The sequence below is a fragment of the Acinonyx jubatus genome, chromosome C1 (assembly GCF_027475565.1).
Source record: "Acinonyx jubatus isolate Ajub_Pintada_27869175 chromosome C1, VMU_Ajub_asm_v1.0, whole genome shotgun sequence".
NCBI classification, from domain to species: Eukaryota; Metazoa; Chordata; class Mammalia; order Carnivora; family Felidae; genus Acinonyx; species Acinonyx jubatus.
This window is the reverse complement of record NC_069381.1, coordinates 217,555,603-217,569,237: the sequence shown is the minus strand read 5'-3', so window position 1 is coordinate 217,569,237 and position 13,635 is coordinate 217,555,603. Positions and strand designations below refer to the sequence as shown.

The 13,635-nt window shown below is 56.2% G+C and overlaps 1 protein-coding gene across 3 annotated transcripts in view; it reads left to right on the top strand.

Annotated features, from left to right (window-relative positions):
• PASK (PAS domain containing serine/threonine kinase) overlaps window positions 1-13,635 on the top strand; it is a 41,820-nt gene that overhangs the window by 5,740 nt on the left and 22,445 nt on the right. For 2 of the 3 annotated variants that reach the window (XR_008295681.1, XM_053216080.1), the window contains exons 3-9: window positions 5,256-5,421; window positions 7,150-7,382; window positions 7,938-8,108; window positions 8,776-8,916; window positions 9,379-9,513; window positions 11,320-11,580; window positions 13,354-13,546. Coding sequence is in view for 2 of the 3 variants with exons in the window: in XM_053216080.1 (XP_053072055.1) it covers window positions 5,283-5,421; window positions 7,150-7,382; window positions 7,938-8,108; window positions 8,776-8,916; window positions 9,379-9,513; window positions 11,320-11,580; window positions 13,354-13,546 (1,273 nt within the window). In the remaining variant the exon portion in view is untranslated. Of the gene's footprint in view, window positions 1-5,255; window positions 5,641-7,149; window positions 7,383-7,937; window positions 8,109-8,775; window positions 8,917-9,378; window positions 9,514-11,319; window positions 11,581-13,353; window positions 13,547-13,635 lie in introns of all 3 variants that reach the window. The other variant, XM_053216081.1, reaches the window with a different exon arrangement.

Sequence of the window (13,635 nt, the reverse complement as noted above, 5' to 3'; positions counted from 1 at the left end):
TCCAGGGGAGAGACACAGATGGTCTTGGAAAGGCTCTGAGTAGTTATTGGCCCCAAACCTGAAGTCCAGAGGAAGGAGGATTTTAGGGTGGGTTTATCCAGTGGCTCAAAATGCCATCCTTGCCATCCTCTGCTTTGCTCTCCGTCATGTTGGCTTCTCCCTGAGGCCGGTTCTGCACCTGGTTGCACAGCAGTGGTGGGATCAGTTGGAGCTGTTTGCTTCCCAGCTTGTGTTCTAGTGGGAGAAAGATGGTTGTTTCCAAAGGTTCACCCATAAGAGCAAAGGGTACTTTCCCAGAAGCTCCCTGCAAATCTCTTCTTGCTTCTGTTTGGTCTCGGGGGTCCGGGGTGGGGGGGGACACTCATGCCTTCTGAAATCAAAACTAGCAACAGCAATGGAATTACTCTTAGACACCGTCAGGTGCTCTCTGGTTCAACTTCCTGTATCTTCTGCTCAGAGCAGGTACAGAGGAAAAAGCAAAACCCAGAAAAATGATCCTGAAAACATAGGGCTGGACTTGCAGGTGTTTCTGGTTGGCATTTGAGTTAAACCTGTGAAAACAGGAGCGTTTGAAGGTTGATGAAGCCAGGTCGTGTGCTCTCAGAGGACAGCATCTCTATGTTAGAATTATTACGTTTTGCTGATGTAGTCGGTGTACAATTGTCATGATTATGCTTATAAAATTAAACCTTTTGTTATAGGTTTATTGGACATTAGGGCTTCCTCTTCTTGTTGAATGAAATCCTTGTTTTCATTTTTCTATAGAACTGGGTGTGTCTTTTAGAATTTTGTAAATTTTTAAAAAATGTTTATTTTTGAGAGGGGAGGAGGGGCAGAGAGAGAGGGAGACACAGAATCTGAAGCAGGCTCTGAGCTGTCAGCACAGAGCCGGACTTGGGACTCGAACTCATGAACCATGAGATCATGGCCTGAGCCGAAGTCGGGCGCTTAATTGACTGAGCCACCCAGGTGCCCTAGAATTTTGTAAATTTTCAATGATTGACCTTTTAAACTATACTGGATATTTTCTGGTGATATATGTGTGGCAAATATCTTCTCCCAACCTGTGGTTTATTTCTATCATTTGGTTTGTGTGTGTGTGCGTGTGTCTATATGTGTGTGTATGTATGTGAACAGGTGTTCTCAACTTTAATGCTAAATTTTCAATCTTATGTTGCAGGTAGAGCTTTTTGTGTCTTGTTGAAGAAAACTCTCCTTGCCCAAAACTTACAGACGGTCTTTCTAATTGTTTTCTAAAAGCCTAGTGTTATGACTTTGACAAGTTAAGTCTTTCACATCCTGGACACCGCTTTGTGCATTTGGCGTGTGGCCAGCTCTGCTGTGACCGTCCTGGTCTGGAGGTGGAGCCACTTTGGCCTCCCCGTGTGCTGGTGGCTGGGTTCTTCCAGCCACGGGCCCTCCCGCAGGCACGGGTCCGGGGTTCGGGCCCGCGCAGGCCTGCGGCTGGGCGCCCGCCTGCTCCTTTGATGGGTTTGGTTATTCCTGCCCAGACACACCTGCCCGGTGAGCACAGCTTCCTGTCGATCTTTCACGCCTGGCAGGCCCAGTTGCCCCCTCAGGGGTGTGGACCTGTACATTTATTTCTTTGTTATTGAAGCTCACTCGCTCTTACCTCTTCTGATGTTTCTTCCTCTCCACTCTCCCTCCAGTTAGATCATCTCAGCCTGAATCTCTTAACTTCTCTCTCATGATTTTCTGTCCTTGCATTCTGGGTTATTTATTCACATAGATCTTCCAATCCTCGGATTTTCTTTTCAGCTGTGACTACCTACCTGTCTTACTCATGCAATGACATTAAAAATTAACTTTATTGAGATAGTTTACAGACAATAAAACGTGCTGACGTTAAGTACATAGTTCAGGAGTGTCGGGAGGCTTACCCAACCTCACAGTCACAGCCACAGCTGAGTCTGAGGGCCTTTCCGTCACCCTCAGAATCCCCTTTGTGCTCTGAGTCCACCCCTGCCCTTCCCACCCCTGGCCCCCCACAGCCCCTGCTTGGCCTGCTGCCCCTACAGGTGGGGCCTGTCTGCGCTAGTGCCTGGTGCTTGTGTATGGTAGCTCCTTAAGGGCTTCACTGGCATTTCCCTGGTAACTGATGATGGTGAATGTTTTTCTCATGTGTTTCTTTGTGATTCATGTGCCTCCCTTGGTGAAGTGTCCATTGAAAACCTACATCCTCCACCCTCTTTAAAAATAAGCAGGTTATTAGTTTTATGAATCCTTAGGATTTTCTATGTATGTTCTCATGTCCTCTGTGAATTGAGACAGCTTTATGCTCTGCTTTCCAGTATATGTGCCTTTTATTTCTTTTTCTGCCATTGTGTCCTGGCTATGACCTCCAGGACAGCGCCGGAGAAGAGGCTAGAATGGACGTTTTTACCCTGCTCCTGACCTTGGAAGGCAAGCATATCGCTAGCTATGGGTTCTTCATGTATGCTCTGGATCAGGTAGAGGACATTCTCAACTCCTAACTGTCGAGTGTTTTTTCCCATAAAGGGGTGTTAGATTCTGTCAAATGCTTTTTCAACATCTGTTGATATGATATGATTGTGTGATTTTTCTTCCTTTTTTTTTTTTTTCCTTTTTTAGCCTGTTGATATGATGAATTACACTGACTGATTTCCAAATGTTAAACTGGCCTTTTGTTCCTGTGATAAACGCTGCCTGATTGTCACGTATTCTCCTTTGTACTTATTGCCTGGTGGATTTGCTAACACTTTGTTGAGGATTTTTGCATCTTTGTTCACAAGAGTTTTTGGTCTGTGGTTTCCTTTCCTTTTTTTTTTTTTTTTTTAATATTTATTTATTTTAAAGAGAGAGAGAGAGAGAGAGCGAGCGCGCACGAGTACACACAGGCCAGGGAGGGACAGAGAGAGAAGTAGACACAGAATCCAAAGCAGGCTGCAGGCTCTGAGCTGTCAGCACAGAGCCCCACATGGGGCTCGAACCCATGGACCGTGAGATCATGACCTGAGCCAAAGTCAGACACTCACCCGACTGAGCCACCCAGGTGTCCCTGTGGTTTCCTTTTCTATCGATGTTTTTGTCCAGTTTTGGTATCAGGGTAATGCTGCTCTCAAACACTGGGCTGGATGTGCTCCACTGGTTTTTAATTTCTGGAGGAGTTTGTATAGTATTGTTATTTCCTTCTTAAACGTTTGATAGAATTCACCAGTGAAGCCATCTGGGCTTAGAGATCTTTGTGGGAAAGTTTTTAAATTACATCTTCATTTGTATAATGCTGAAATCGATTCTTTCAGTCAGTATGTAGTTATTTTTGAGAAACTCTTGTTCTCACTTTTTGACTCACATCTTTTACGTTTTAAACATATACCTGGGTACTTCTAACATCTGATGTTCTTGTGGGTCTGGATCTGTTTGATTCTTCTGTAGACTCTCACTGAAGGTACCTGTTTCCCTGTCTTTTTTGTTGGAAGAGAATGTATTTGCTTGTTCTTGATCTTGGAAGCAATCAGGAAGATTGCTTTTGCCAGGGCCCAGGCTCCTGAGCTAGGGCCACACTGTCCCTTGTTGGGGCCCTGGCGTCCTTTCGGGGAGCCCCTGCCTCATTAGGGTGACCTGCTTACAGCTCTGTACAGCTCATGTGCATCTTTCAAAGGTCGTGTCTTTTCTGGGTAGCTCCGAGATGCCGCAGCACCAATATTCTTAATGAGCTCTAGCTGGTCTGGGATACAGGGCCCGCTCAAGTTACCCAGGCCACTGTATGCTTCATCTTTTTTTTTCCCTAGAACTTTTATGTTTTGTTTTTAAATTCACCTGGAACTAGTTTTTGTACATGGCAAGTCATAGAGGTGCCACTTTGCCCCTAATTACGCCAACTCCCAAACTGACAGCTCAAGGCTATTAGGCATTTCTAATTCGCGGTAGCAGCTGAGACCCTTGGGTCGTCACAAGCGTGCTGAGAGTTGTGCATTATCGTTGCTCACATTGTGCACAGAAGGGGCTGATGCTGGCAGGCCAGGGGGCTGTGCCGGGGAGCAGCGTTCACCCCCCCACCGATCTTCACCGGGTGCTGACATCAATCACAACATCAGTCTGTTTGTGAAATTGATTGTTTTGTCGTCTTTTTTGTTCCTCTGCTGTCCCGACCTCCATTTCTGTGGCTCGCTGGCATGTTTTGACGTCAGCAGCCTTCCATGCTGGTGATAGGAGGGCCTTCAGTTTTCTGTCTAGGGGGCCCCTGCCCCACCGTGCTCAGGAGCTGGCAGCTGAGGTGAGCATTGGCCGGGCCCTAACACCTGAGGGGCCTGGAACGTGAACATACTGGAGATCCCATGCTGTTACCACTGTATGCAAAATTATAGATTGGGCTCAAAGCCGTTAACTGTGAAAGTCACTGCCCTCCTCTCCTGGTGGTGAATCTTCATGAAGGCCTTCAAGCCAGAATAGAACGGGTAGGCGGGGCCTCCTTGGAGTTTGGAGCTGCAATGTGGTGGTGGGGGGGAGCATCTGCCTTCCCTTTCCATAGCAGGTCCATCCTGTGGGGCACCCTCGCCTGCTTATTGAAGCCTGGTCTTCCTTGGAAAGGAAGCCCCTCAGCCAGTCCTTGGGCCTGTGTGTGCCCACGAGGGAGCATTGGTGGGGGGAGAGGCCCACGAGGGTCTTGGAAGCAGGTTCCGTATACCCTGGCCTGGACCTCCAGACAGTGGTTCTGCAAGATGTCACCTTTGGAGGAAATGGTGAAGGACGCAGGAGATTTTTCTGTATTTGCTTTCCTTACAACTGCTTGCAAGTATTTAAAAATAAGAAGTTAACAACACAAATGTCTGGTGCCAGGCCTATCTCCAGACTCTGTATGTTGGCTTTGCGTTGCTATTTTGTTGGAAGCCCCATGGATGATTCTGGGTGTGGCTGGTCAGATGCAGTGGGTTTGGGGAAAGCTGGGGCCACACAGAGCCTCACACGCTGGCGGGTGCTCCTGTCGTCGGGAACGCCCTTCACCTGGGGCCATCTGTAGTCGGGGTGCCGCTGCAGCCTGGGCCTTCCTTGGAGGTCCCTCCTGCCCTGCTCTGCTCTGTCCTCATTTTCTTCTTTCCTTCCCGTCTCTGCCCCCACGTTTCTCCCAAAGGACTTCTCCTAGCAGGACTTCTGGGCTCGCCTTGTAAGCTGGGGGAGGCCGTGGGGCTGAGCGGCTCTCAGCCTCGCGGGGCGATCAGTTGCCTCTTGGTTCTTGTGCTGCAGATGCTGATGGCGTTCGCTTTGTTTTCCAGTTGTTCTCCTGGCCTGCCAGCTCCCCGATGGAGGGCGGAGGCCCGGCCGAGAGCCCCGCCGTGCGGACCACCTCCGAGCCCCGCAGGTCCTCGTCCTCGGCGCACAGACACCTGAGCAGAAGGAATGGGCTGGCGAAGCTGTGCCACAGCAGGATGGCCCTCTCCGGTACCCGCCCCTTCTGGGCATCGTGGGTGGCGGTGTCGAAAACGCAGGCGAGGGGGCGCTCTGGGCTCTGGCCACTCTCTCTCTTCTTGCTGAGAGGACGCGCTCTGTGTGCGGGCGGCGGTGCAGGCTGAAGCCTCTCCTGCGCCGCCGTGATTCTTAGGCATGAGCCTGTCCTGCGGAGTGTGTGTGAGCGCGACCCTGGGCTGGGCTGCCTTGCAAGTAAGATACAGTTTTGCGGCTTTAGTTCGGTAAATATTTCCCAGCTGCTGGGCTGCAGGCTCATGCTTTCTTCCCAGTTACAGATGAGTAACACGGGCTTGAGGGCAGCTAGCTTTCCAGTGCAGAAGATGGTGCCCAGTGTGGTGGGGGGAGGGGGCAGAAGGTCGAGGCACCTGCTACCCACTCGCTCATGTTTCCCCAAGTTAACTGGTGCCTCCAGAGCCCAGACACCCCCGAGGGGCTCGTTGTCGGAGGGGGTGCTTTGGGAGACAGAGGTGCATGCCTGCAGCCCGGGGCTAGGACACGGGGAGTCTGTTAGGTTGATAGAAGGGCTGGTGCTGGAGGAAAGGTGGAGGTGAGGAACAGTCCCACGGAGGAGGAGGGTTGGAGCCCAAGAAGAGGGCTCACGTGCTGGCCTGGAGGCACAGGGTGGGGCTGTTCAGAGGGGAGCAGAGGCTAGGTCCTCCAGGTGAGGGCTGGAGGTTCTGTGGGGTGGGCTGGGCAGGTCTGTGAGGCAGGCAGGTGGCCACCCTCGCCCTTGGCCTTGGGAGGGAGCATGGGTGGGTGTCTGCTTGGGGAGCAGGGGGCGGAGCTGGGGCCACAGCGCCTGTCTGGTGCTGTAAGGAGATCAGGCCGGGCCTGGGGCAGCCCGGAAGAGGAGGGCCGAGGCTCTGGGCCGTGCAGTTTCCAGGCTCCTAGAATGGTCTGGGGTGGGCCCATGAGCTAAGGAGGGGAAAGGGGGGAAGACTTGTCTTTACCTGGTTTTTGAGCCGTTTGAAGGATGGAGCTGACATTTACTGAGATGGGAAAGGAGAGGCAGGGCAGGGGTGTAAGCAGGGGCCTCGCAGCACATTCCTAGGTGAAGTGTATTTAAAGCCACCAAGGAGTGGCTGGGATGGAGCGGAAGCGGTGAGCTTGATCCCCAGGGTTCCAGGGTGATGAGAGCTCAGGCAGGTGGAGGGGGGAGGGAGCTCTGCCAAGGGCAGAGGTTTAAGAGCTGGGGAGCTGCCCCCTGGCCCAGGGCTGCTGATGGTGGGGGTGAAGGAGCCCTGAGAACTAGCCACGGGGTTGAGCATCTTGGGAGCCACTGGACCTGTTACCGGGAGGGGGTTTTCTGGAGGGATCGTGAGTGAACCTGACCAATGAATGAGGGAGAGAGGAAGGGGCGGGGACAGCCAGGCAGCTCTTGGATTTGGGAGACTTTCTGGGATCGAGGGGCGTTAGGACAGACCCAGGAGGGCACCCCTTGGGGGGCTGGGTGGAAAGGGACCTCAGAGTGTGTTTACACAGAATCACTGAGGCTGGGCCTGCTCCCCATAGGTGCGACTCCGCATGGCTAGACACACCCAGGTGTTGTTCTGTTGGGCTCTGGGGACGTTTGAGACGCACCCAGGGGTGCAAACCAGCCCTTGGAGCCTTTGGCAGGAACTGAGAGCAGGGGCTGTGTGTGGCGGTGTTTGAGGAGTGCGCTCCTGGCAGGTCCAAGGCTTCCTTTCCTTCTCTTTCCAGAAGGCAGATGGAGCTCCTACTGTCTGTCCTCGCTGGCTGCCCAGAATATGTGCGCGAGCAAGCCGCACTGCCTGGCCGCACCGGAGCGGTCGGACGCGGCCGGGTCCCTGGGGGGCGCGTCCTGCTGTTCCCTGCTGCGGGGCTTGTCTTCGGGGCAGTCCACGCCCCTCCTCCCGGCCCCCGTGTCCAACCCGAACAAGGCTGTTTTCACTGTGGACGCCAAGACCACAGAGGTATTTGCTTCGGTTTGTGACCCTGCCATGAGTGTGTAGCCCGTGTCTTCAACCTGTGGCCTCAAACAGAGGCGTTTGTGTTAAGTGAGATCAGAAAAGCATTGGGTTTCACCTGTGTAGTTGCAGAAGCGACATAAACAAGACTCAACCACACCAAACAGTCCTCTCACCAAGGTGGAGACCCCAGGGAGGGGGCGAGGCACGCGCTCGTGCTGTCTAAGGCACTGGCCGCCCGAGAGTGAGAATGCATTCCCAGCGTGAGAGCAGAGCGCTTAGGGGCACAGAGAACTGAAATTGTTCGGTGGGCAGGAGTATGGCCTAAGTCCCCACACGTCCACGTAGTCTTGATGACGTGAGGTGCCCGGTCGTGGCGCTGCCATTTCTTGTGTCCCCCTCTGTGGCCAAGGCCCCCGAGGACCCAAGGCGTCACTGCTGTGAACCGCCAGGGCAGGACACTGGGAGGAGGACGCTGGACCATGCCGCCTCGTCTGCTGTTCCCGGGGGTTAGAGGCGCCGCCGGTGATGCTCGTGCCCTCTCCTCTCCGTGACCCCCAGATCCTGGTCGCCAACGACAAGGCTTGCCAGCTCCTGGGGTACAGCAGCCATGACCTGATCGGCCAGAAGCTCACGCAGTTCTTCCTGAAGCCAGATTCCGACGTGGTGAAGGCCCTCAGCGAAGAGCATGTGGAGGCTGACGGCCACGCCGCCGTTGTGTTTGGCACGGTGGTGAGTGCCCGGCGTGTGCCGCCGGGGCCGTACAAACACGGCCGGTCACCGGCCACCGCGGCCGCTGTCCTCCCCTTTGGTGCTGGTGCGGGGGACAGCTGGGCTGGCGTGAGGGCGGTACCACCTGATGGGGGAGGAGGCCAGTCAGCGGTTTGCAGGCCTGCAGGATGCGGCGCGGATGCTCTCGTCTCAGGGTCCCCACCCCTAAATCTCCAGCTCTGTGTGTCGGTGTTCGTTGGCGGGGCTGGCAAGGTTTCCCGGGGGCTTCGGTCCTCCCCGTGTGGTGCATCAGCTGGCAGTTGACGGGTTGAACTGCGTGTTAGATGCTGAGCCCTTGGCCCCGGGCACCAAGGGGAGTGAGATGTGGTCCGCTACTTCTGAAAGGCCACCTGGCTGTCGTGAAGAAAAAGTTGGCATGTTCACCACACATTGGTGTCTGTTTCCTCAAGAAGTTACGGATGCTGTTTCCCCTGTGGTGTTGAACGAAGCTGCCAAAAGCCCTTCTCCTCCCATAGAACGTTGGCTCAGAGACTGTTAGGTTAAGTGTCCAAAACCTTGTTTATACTTTGGTTCGTTTCCGAGATGTGGGGCAGGTGAGCAGAGGCTGCAGACGTCCACGGGCCTGGGGTCCAGGGAGGGCCAGGTGCAGGCCCGTCTGTCCCCACAGGTGGACATCGTGAGCCGCAGTGGGGAGAAGGTTCCAGTTTCTGTGTGGATGAAGAAGGTGAAGCGGGAACGCAGCCTCTGCTGTGTGGTCATGCTGGAGCCCGTGGAGCGCGTCTCGGCCTGGGTCGCTTTCCAGAGCGATGTGAGTGTGCCCGCGGCATCTCAGCTGCACGGAACTTGACCCTGTGGCGTTGCTCCCGGAGCTCGGGCTCACCTTGTGGCCTGCTGTGTGCCTTTGGGGCTTGTGGGAGGCCCCGCTGCACCCCCCACTGTGTGCACTTGGGCAAGGAATCCAATCTCCCTGTGCCTCAGTTTCCTCATGTGTACTACTGGGATATAATCAGAACCACTCACAGGACTGTTTCCGCACCGTGTGTGGTACACAGCCCTGGGCTGTGAGCTGTGGGTGTCGTTTGTGCCGGCTTCTGCGGAACATCTCGAGAAGTCAGGGATTTGGGCCTCAGGAGTGTTTGTGCACGCCTCGCACACTTCTGCCGCGCGCGGTGCGAACTTTCAAGCTCGAGACTTGGCGTTTGGTGGAGCTTGAAGCTGAGGTGCCAGGAGTTTTATCCTAAGGCTTAAAAATGCTGGTACTTCCTCCTAGGGAACCATAACGTCGTGCGACAGCCTCTTCCCTCTCCTGTACGGGTACGCGTCCGGGGAGGAGGTGCTCGGGCAGCACATGGCAGACCTCATCCCTTCTGTGCAGCTGCCTCCGCCCGGCGAGCTCGTCCCACAGGTAGGACCCCGGGGACCTCTGGCCACCGCAGGGAGTCTGTCTATCCAGTGACTGGTGACCGTTCATCTCCCAGACTGGAATCCGTGACCTGGCCACACAGGCTGGGACCTGTGCTCAGTGGCACCCGTTCCCCTGTTGCTCTCTGGGCTCAGAAGCCTTACCCGGTCAGGGCCCGTGTGGCTCTCCAACTGACTGCCCTGTCCCCTCGGTCCTCTCCCTGGAGCCTGGGGTAGGGAACGCCTGCTGCCTCTCTTTACTGACAGGTCCGGGGTCTTGAGGGACAGGGAGAACGGGCTGATGGCAGGTGTCCCCTCAAGGCAGGATGGCAGTCAGATGGGGGAGGGCCGGCAGCTTTGGGGTCAGTGGCGGTCTGGGGTCGGGGGGAGGTTCTGATGCTGACCGAATCCTCCCAGTTCCCAGGAGTCCCGTTTCCTACTAGTGTGCAGCCTCCACACCAGTGACCCACACTGCAGTGAGTTCACCTCATGTCACACCCCAGTGACCTGCAGGATCAGACTGGACGGTTGATTTTTGCCTAAAGTCACCTCTGCCGCTGTAAGAAATCAGAGATTGTTTCAGGCCACCCATAGGCACTCGCAGGTGGTTTCAGGCCACCCAAAGGCGCTCGTTGGTTCTCTGGCTGGCCTCAGGCCAAGAGCCGAACCCCCTGAGCAGTCATCGGCTATTTTTCAGCTTTCCAGCTCAATGGGAACCCCCTGCCCCCGTCCCTAGTCCTTATTGTCTCTGTGTCCTCTCCCCTGCCCCAAGGCCGGGGGGTGGGGGGCGCCTGTTGGCCCAGCCCCGCTGGGAGCTCGCGTGTCAGCACCTGCTCAGTCTGAACGCAGGCGCATCCAAGAGAAGTATGTTCTAGAAGGCACGTTTGTAATAACCTCGAACTAGAGTCCCCGACTCCCCGGCAGCGAGTGGAGACAGGTGCTGCACCCCTCATTCCTTGTGGGGCCCCCTGGGACCTGGCGCCTGGCCTACGGCCTTGGTGCACGGAGCCTGGCGTGTGGAGTCCCGACCCTGTTGAGGGTGCAGTGCTGCTGAGTGAAGCTCCCCTCCTGTGTTCAGGGCGGTGCCCACGACGTGGGCCCCTTCACATCTTCTGTCTCCGAGGTGGCCCCTCGAAGGGGTGGGTGGGATAGGGCGAGGGGTGGGCACAGAAGCCTGGGCCTCATCTTGAAACCTGAAAGGGCGCACAGTCTCAAAGCCCCTGGTGAGGATATTGCCTTGGTCGAGGTTTACTTGAAACTGGATACATTCCAAGTCTTCAAGAAGGGAAACGTAAAGCAAGGATGTGCTCTCGTGGGTGATGGAGGTGCCGACGAGGCAGATGGGGCGTGGCCACCCAGTAGTCAGCAACAGCAGGGAGCCACTGCCCCTCAGGCCGAAGGATGGGGGACGGAGTGAGGGATGGGGCCGTCCGCAGAGGGGGGCACCCTGGGGATACTGGCGGTCCGAGGTGGAGAGCGGGGAGGAACGCTGGCCCTCCCTCCCAGACGCCAGCCCTCGCGCGCGTCTTGGTTGCCCTGGTGTCTGCTGCCCTCGGGCCTTTCTGGAGTGGTGAGCGGCTGCCGTGCTGGGGTGCCCTCGCCCCCGGTCACAGCTCCTGGCCAGCTTCCGCTTTCCCTGGGGCAAAGGCGGGGTGCGGGGAGCTCAGGGAAGGAAGGCCGGTGTGGGGAGTGTGATGTTTGGGGGTGCTCCCCAGCACACGTGGGTGGGTTCACTTCTCAGGCTGCAAAGACTCAAAGCTGGGGCTGGGTGCGATGCTGCTGTCAGCTCAGTGGTGCGTGTTCCTTCCAGAATCTCAAGATTCAGAGGTCTGTCGGGAGAGCCAAAGATGGCACCACCTTCCCTCTGAGCTTAAAACTGAAATCCGAGCCCAGAAGCGAGATGGTGGAAGACGGCAGGGCAGTGCCTGAGCGGGGTTACTCGGCGTCAGTCTGGGTGTTCTCCACCATCAGCGGCCTCATCACCCTCCTGCCCGACGGGACCATCTATGGCATCAACCACAGCTTTGCCCTGATGCTGTTCGGTTACGGGAAGACGGAGCTCCTGGGCAAGGTGGGCCTTGCGTGGGTGGCCAGCCTGCATGCCCCTGCAGGGGGCTGGTCCATTTCCACAGTGAGGACCTGTGCTTGCCACAGGCCTCGTACCTCCCTGTCTGCTGGGCCGGTCCCCTGGCTGCCCCTGGCGGGTGCCGGGCAGCGTGCTCCCTGTCTGCACTCATTTCTCTGGACCCCACACCGAGCCCTCCATGACCCCCTGGGCTGTCTCGAGGTGCTGCCCTGGGAGAGCGAGGGGCTGTCACCCTGAGACCTGTCCCGAGCAGAGCGTGTGTCCCACCTGTGGGGATTTTCTCTGCGCGTGGAGCTTGGGGCTTATCTCACCTCCTGTGCCCTGGGGGCCATCTTGGGGGGGGTCTGTTGTGCGGTCAGAGTCAGAGGAAAGTGTTTATGAACTTCTTCCTTGGATGGAGCTTTCTCTGAATTTCTTGAACACGGGGAGGCGGAACTCTCCACACACCAAGAGCCAGGCCCAGCTGGGATGCCAACTGCCAGTTTCTATCTAAGACCGTGCTGAGAGTCTGTATCTGTTGCTGCAAACCATTGTGAGCTTGGTGCCTAAAACATGACAATCTCATATTTAGGTCACAGATGGGCCCTTTGGGCTGGGCTCGGCGGGATGGCCTATTCTCTTTGATGTAGTGTCAGCCGGGGCTGGCATCGTCCCCAGGCGCGCCTACCCGTGGGTCTGGCTGCCTGGGTCCGTGGCTGGGGCGGTGTCGAGAGCCCCTGTGTGTCGTGTGGTGGCCAGGCTCCAAGGGCAGGTGAGCATCTCAGGCAGCCACAGCATGCTCCTCACGTGGTTCCAGGGTCCTCCTGGGTCCTGGAAAGGGGACACGGGCCCTCTGCTCAGTGGGAGGAGGGTCATGGGGGAGGGAGAGGCTGCCGGCTGGCGCATCGCTTTTGACGTTGAGTGGCCACTGTGCCGGTGCGCCCGGCTGGCTCGGCCCTTGGGTGCCTGCAGCCCTTCAAGGAGCACCTTGTTCACCACGCGCTGCCGCAGAGGAAGGGAACGTTGTTCCCTCTTGTCATTCTCAGACCCAGTGACAAGGTCCAAACACAGGTCCCTCTTTGTTTTCTAGTTAGAAATATTAAGGAGCAAGTAAGCTGAAACTTAGTTAAATGAAGGTAAACTTAGTTTGAAGTTAATGAAAACACAGTCAGTGTGAGTTCTGGACCAGGGGTTCCCGCAGGAACATCGAGGGCGTCCCGTCTTTGTAGGGACCGCGTGTGGGGTGGATGGACCTGCCTCTGGATTAGACCGTGTTCCAGATTCACACGGCTGTGAGTAGGGGGCGCACACGGGTTCAGAGAGGGCACGTGTCCTTGCAGCTCCGGGGCCTGGGACCCTCATGCTGAGGCGCTGGCCAGCACAGCAGAGGCGCCCCAGGTCCTGTGTCTTATCCTGGGCACCCATCGCTCCCTGAGAGCCACGTTTGCACACGTGAGATTTGCACACGTGGCTTTCATGCCTAAGGAAAACATGGGGCGAACATCTGCCCGGGAGACATGGAGGTGTGTTGGTATTGGTAGCTTCAGTTGTTGATTTTGTTTTTTCGTAAGAAAAGGGAGGAAAAGTCACGAATTCCATGTTGAGTGTCAGAGGGGCTTTGTGGGTCTGTTGAAAGGAATACGACCTGGGGTCTTTGCTCACCTTGCCCGGAGATGTGCTCGCGTCGCGTTCATTTTGTCTGCAGACCGGATGGTGCGCCGGCCCCGTGGGTCAGGGTGGATCCTCACCAGATCTGAAATGTCATCGTTTCTTTTCTAGAATATCACTTTTCTGATTCCCGGTTTCTACGACTACATGGAGCTCGCATATGACAGTTCCTTACCACGGCCAAACCTGACCAACTGCTTGGACGTTGGCAACCAGAGTGAGCCTGGGGAGAGTGCTGTGGACCCCCACCAGGGCTGGGACCCGGCCGGCGAGGCCAAGGGTCGGCCCAGCCTCTTCCTCCCAGGTGCGTCCATGGCTGCCCAGCCACACACAGCTCTACACCTCGGAGGGAGGGGGCACGGGCGTGCTGGGCAGGATGGAGAGTGTAAGCGA